The sequence below is a fragment of the Zootoca vivipara genome, chromosome Z1, assembly GCF_965207765.1.
Source record: "Zootoca vivipara chromosome Z1, rZooViv2.hap1.1, whole genome shotgun sequence".
Taxonomy (NCBI): Eukaryota; Metazoa; Chordata; class Lepidosauria; order Squamata; family Lacertidae; genus Zootoca; species Zootoca vivipara.
This window is the reverse complement of record NC_142583.1, coordinates 16,462,461-16,468,460: the sequence shown is the minus strand read 5'-3', so window position 1 is coordinate 16,468,460 and position 6,000 is coordinate 16,462,461. Positions and strand designations below refer to the sequence as shown.

At 47.2% G+C, this 6,000-nt stretch overlaps 1 protein-coding gene across 1 annotated transcript in view; it reads left to right on the top strand.

Annotated features, from left to right (window-relative positions):
* Positions 1 to 1,085: 1,085 nt before the first annotated feature.
* Positions 1,086 to 6,000, top strand: part of GABRB1 (gamma-aminobutyric acid type A receptor subunit beta1) — a 78,488-nt gene continuing 73,573 nt past the window's right edge. The window contains exons 1-2 of the mRNA XM_035112201.3: positions 1,086 to 1,317; positions 1,776 to 1,843. Coding sequence (XP_034968092.3) covers positions 1,086 to 1,317; positions 1,776 to 1,843 — 300 coding nt within the window. The remainder of the gene's footprint in view (positions 1,318 to 1,775; positions 1,844 to 6,000) is intronic.

Genomic DNA, 6,000 nt, shown 5'->3' with positions numbered 1-6,000 from the left:
GAATGGAACTCCGGTGTGTTCCATCCCTTCATCCTTCCCCTGGAAACGAAACCACCAAGGGCCCACTTCCCTTGGAGCAAGGAAAAAACCCAAAACAGTTCATTTGGAGCTTCTCTAAGCAAACGCACGCGCACGCGCGCACGCACACACACACAAACCACACAAAACCGGAAGCGTCATGCTGCCAGTCCTGCTCGTTGCCACTAGACTTGGGTTTGACCGTAAGGTCTGGCTCTGCAGCTAAAGACCTTTGCCACGCGCCCCACCTCCCGCCAGTCCTAGGCTAGATTCTCCGGTGGGTGAATGGGTGGCGTCTCCCATGTTCTTCCCGGGCAGGCTTCTCCTCCTTAGTCCTTTCACGGTCACACCTGAATGTTGCCGGTTCAAAGTGCCTGCTGCCTTGTTGGGCATCCCTTTGCTACGGGAAGGGAGGTCCTGGAGAGCACGGAGGGGAGGCGATGATGGCGTGTGGTAGGAGGAGGCTGCGGGTTAAGGTTGGGGAGGGGGCGGCTGCTGCCATTGGACAACTTCCCCCCGCCCTTGCCCCCGTGGCTTTTCGGAAATCGGCGACCTCTAGCAGCCAAGGCGCTCCGTAGGGAGCTCACTTTCCCCCTCCGGAACCAGCCCGACCACCCAGCCCAGACAGGCGGGGAAAGCGCTGGATGCGCCCGGGGCGCAGGAGGACCAGGGAACTCCCAAGGTCCCGCCGCCTCAGCTGTTGCTCGCTTGGCCGGACATTGCTGGCAAGGCGCAAAGGTGCCTTCGGAGACTGGGCCAGCTCCGCGCATGCGCCGCTCTCTCCGGCATCACAGCTCTGCCTGTGGATTGAAAGTTACATCCCTTGAATCTTCGCGGGAGGGGGTGGGGAGAGGGAAGGGGGAGAAAGAGGCATCAACTCTCCACCCGGAGGAAGGAATGTGGGCAGTTCGGCCGCGGGAGCGCGTGGGGATTTTGCTCTTCCCTGCGATGATAGCCATGGTCTGCTATGCCAAGAGGTGAGAATGGCGCTTGGACGCGAGAGGACGTGTGTGTGTGTGTGTGTGTGTGTGTGTGTGTGTGTGTGTGTGTGTGTGATGGGCTGAATGATGGACCTCATCTTCCGGGGAGCTCAGCTCCGTGGATTTCTTCCTCTGCTGGGAGGCTGGTCGGGATCCTGGTTGTGGCTGTGTCGGTGCCTGTGTGCGTGTGTTCAAGCGCTCGCTCTGAATCCTTTCCTCTCCCTCAGCCTGAATGAGCCCAGCAACATGTCCTACGTGAAAGAGACCGTGGACAAATTGCTCAAAGGATACGACATTCGCCTGAGGCCGGACTTCGGAGGTGAGTCTCCTCGGATTTGTTTACAGGGGGGAATCACCAGGCTTTGTGCCGGTCCCGCTAGTGTCAGAGGCAAAAGCTGGTTAGAATTCTAATCAGCTGCAGAAAGGGTCCTAGTAGCCAATTCCTTTCCCTCAAAATGGGCGCGTTTTCTTTTCTCTCCCCACTCCCCTCATACACACATTCGGACATCTATAGACATGCTCCAAATGTATGGGCTCTAAATTGGTTCAGTAAATCGATGTCCTTATATAGACGGGTTTTGCTGGGGTCGACGGTGGTAGGCTTTCAGATTTCACAGAGCTCTTCTTCAGACATGAAAAAGAGCACACCAATGTGTTAAGCATGTGAACAGGTACAGGACGCCCTCGCGTGTGTGATGCTTTGAGGCTCAGAAGTCCTGACCTTCCAACCCTTTTGACTGCTGGCCATTAAAAACAAACACCTGTTTCCGTTTCCAGGCTCTCCCGTTGACGTTGGCATGAGAATCGAGATTGCCAGTATAGATATGGTCTCGGAAGTCAACATGGTGAGTACTCTCTTGGAATAAATAACATTGGGCGGAGGAGACGCAAGGCGCTCTCTGAAATTGCAGAGGGCTATTCACGAGAGATTGGCCGCTTGTCGAGTTTAATGTCGTGGCGTCCTGTTCTGAGGTGTGCTGGAGAAATCAGTTTGGGGAAGACTTTGGCTGCTGCCACCTCGTTCGCCTCACCTTTTCCAAATGTGGAACGGCGCCACCTGCCGACCGCCGCAGGTCACGAACTGGTTTCAGCACCGCGGACAGCGACCTGTGCCTAGGCTTTTAAATGGTATTTCTACGCTTCTCCCTCTCCTTCTGGAGCGTTTGATTTGGATAAGGAATTAAACTGGAATTGTATTGGGGTGAAATAGATTAAAAAGAGGGGAGCTGATTAGTCACCAGTGGATCTTTGGGAATCAAATGCTGAAAGGATGCACAAGCGCCAAAAAGGAGTGCAAGCATGGAGCTTATAGGACTTGGTATGCAACTGGTAGCTTCCTGTAATCTAACTACTGCAGTTCTCATTGCAGTGATCTAACTTGGCATGCAGGTGATGGAGGGGAATATTTATATTAAGAAGCCATATTTATTTTATTTTACTTTAAGACTGTGCTCATCTTATTTAGGTAGCAAATTCTTGCTGCTATTCAGTGATGGGCTAAATCAGTGTTTGGTTCATTAGGAAGGGTTGGCAGCTGTATTGCTGCTGGAGATAACAGAAGCCTGTTGATTCCACATACACCCCGCCCCACAGTATTTTGACAGTCTCTTGTGAAGATGAACAGTAACTGCTGAGTGATGATTGCTGAATATCAGTGCTGACTTGAGGGAATCCTGCTGAGTAATAAAAATAAATGACAAGAATTAAGTATGAAGGTCTGGATGACTTTATTCAAGAGACAACTCAGATTATGGATTTGAAAGCTTACTAGAATATGTCCATTGGTGTGTCTTGTTTGCAGCTGGGAAATGAGGGCCATGCAATATTTATTGTCGATTTAGTAGACTTATATGCTGCTTTATGACTACAGTCCTCAAATCATCTCACATTTATTTGTTTACAGTATTTATTCTCTGTTCAGTGACAAAAGTTCTCTGGGTGCCTTGCAAGAAAACAATTCTATGCAAAATTAAAACCTAAAAAAAAAATATTAAATGTAGAATAAAAGATCAGCAGCATCACCAAACATTTCACAAGTTTCAAAACTCCAGAAACAACAAATTTATAAATAACAAAACAGTTTTAAAGCCTGGGAAAAGAAAGGCATGGGAAAAGGAAAAAAGTATTCACCTGGTTCCATTTTTTCAAAAACCAGAGTATATGCACCAAGCAAGACTACGCTGCTACCACTGGGGTGTTCCCCAGTAGCCAACCACCCGACCTCATTTGTTACAAATATGAAACTGACGCAGCTAGAAGCATGCACTTGAAAACAAAGACCGCCCCACCCCGCTTGAGCAGGAGCTAACAGCTGATGTTATTTCCCACAAGGCAGTTGGATCAGATGGCCCCCTATTGAGTGGAGGGGAAAGTCCAGCTGGCACAGACGCAAACATTTTGCATGACTCTTGCTCCTGGATTCCTTATCACAGGCTAGTTGGCCTTAGATGGCCCTGTGGTGGGGAAGAGGAAGTCCAGATGGGGAAGAAGCAGGCTTCTGGTGTTTTACTGTGCCTGCTTGCCTGCCTCCTGCCTGCCTACCTCCATATGTTTTAGTTTCCTGCATTGAGTAAATAGCTGTGCACAAAGAAGTCTTGAGGGCCAATTTGTACTACTATTTTTTGTCAGTGCTGAATTTAATCCAAGATTGTTTTTTAGCAGTCATGTCACAGTCCCCCCCTCTCACCACCCCCTCTTCTTTATTGTCTTTCTATATCATCAGGTCCCCATCTCCTGGCTGTTCCTAATTCTAAGCAGCACAAGCCTTTGCAGAAAATGGCACATGGACATCTGTTCTACATGTTCCTGCTCAGAAATCTGTCCTAGCTGCTTGTTGCTTTGGTTATACATGCACATGTGCATACAACTTATCTGTTGTATACCAGCACTTAGAGTCATTTACAAGGCAAACTACCTAACTCACAAGAAAAGCTACCTAGAGTTATCTAGCTATAAAATCTCATAGGGTTGAGGTTTGAGTGCTATAGCTTGTATGTTTCGCCACATGTCATGTGGTACATCCCAATGTTTCTTTCATTAAGAAAACAATGGTCACAGCTGAAACATTTTCCAATCTAGATAGAATTATGTTTCCCAAAGGACAGGGCTTGAAATTATCCCAACCTTTCTAAGGAGCAAAATTATGATTGGTTGACAAAGGTCGGGATCTCTGAACAGGGCAATCGGTTCCTTCTGACACAATGCTGTAAACAATGCTTTGTCAAGCCTGACATGAGTTTGCATTAACCTCCTTGCCTGGGTATGCAATTGCACAGTGAAATAATGCTGTCCCTATCAGAGTTAAAGGCCTTGTTATAAGAGATACTCGTGAACTTCCAAGCATTGGAAGTGCTCTGTTAACTTCACTGGGAGGTGAAGGGACTCAGAATGTCACTGTGGGACTCTTAAGAGTGGTGTGGGATTTATTTGTGTTGCTTACACCAGCAATATTTCTCCTAGGTCTTCAGGACAGCATGATTCATAGCATGCCTGTCCTATGCCAAGGTTTCACATTACTCCTTGCTGAGGTGGCAGAAACATGCCTTGTAGCATCTGAGGATGTGTTCACCCTAGGGCAATTAAATTGGTCTAAAAGGACTTATAACATTTGTGCTGCCCAAGCTAGCAGATTAGTTTTACTAGTAGAAATGCAAAGCACATCACTTCAGCCACAGCTGGGTGCAATTGAGTTTCAAGCGAGACAAAATTAGCTCACTCTTCCCTGTTCCATTAGGCAACTCTCTGCCCCTGCCCTTGTTGTTGATTATTTCTGGAACATCCATACATTTTTATGGATATGCCTGCCTTTTCTACTGGATACACCTGAAGCACACCTGTCTATAATGTTAGATGCACCTGGCCCCAAAATCCCATAGATACTGCATGAAGGAGCCAGAAGAAATCTGCAGAGGGACAGCGCTTCGATATATTTCTTTCTAGAACATGGATGGATAACTTTTGGCACTCCAGGTGTTGTTGAACCACAGGACTATTGGCCATGGTTGCTCGGGTTGATGAGAGATGTAGTTCAGCAACATCTGGAGGCCCAAAAGTTTCCCACCCCTGCTCTAGAGGGTATTGGCAGTGGGCCCATGAGTCAACCAGCTGCATCATTTTAACTATTCTGGCATTTTGTACAGAGGTCCATGCTTTCAAGTGAATTTCTTGTCTATAGGCAAGTGGGAATGATAGCTCAGTTGATAGCATGATAGCATGAGACTCTTAATCTCAGGGTCATGGGTTCGAACCCCACATTGGGCAACGGATTCCTGTATTGCAAGGGGGTTGGACTAGGTGGTCCCTTCCAACTCTACAATTCTGTGAGTCTACGAATGTCCAACAAGCAACACTCTTCATTCCTTCTCTCCCCTAAACCATAGCTGCCAAGTTTTCCCTTTTCTCACGAGGAAGCCTATTCAGCATAAGGGAAAATCCCTGTAAAAAAGGGATAACTTGGCAGCTATGCCCTAAACCCACCCAATTGTTCTATGGGTGTTCCCGATTGTTTCCGTTGGAGAGACTTAGAGCGAACAGTGCCAAGAAGGTACGGTATGTTGCTGCACAAATTGAGAGCCCCACATGCATTCCCTAAGAAAGGGCTTCTCATTTTACCCCCTTCAATGGGAGGAGCAACTATGTATCCCTTTGCACATATCCCTTTGTACTGCCAGAGCCAGTCTTCCACTGGAATGAGTGGCAAAGTCTATGTGTTTGGATTAGACTACAGCTGGCATTTAACAGGTGATACCTGCTCACTTCCACTTTGCAGGAAATGCCAAGTTCAGTCAGAATATTTTATAGTGACTTTTTTCAATTTTTAGTAGAATTTAGTAGAATTGAGAGCTTCAGGCTGAATGTTTCTGTGTTCTAACTAGGCAGATAAGTTCTTCACAACTGCTATTGAGTGTAAAGCCAAAAAAAAGCTCGTTATCTGCAGTAATAAATAGTTACCATCACAGAATATTTGCCTTATGAACAATGCATCATAAAAGTGGAGACACCA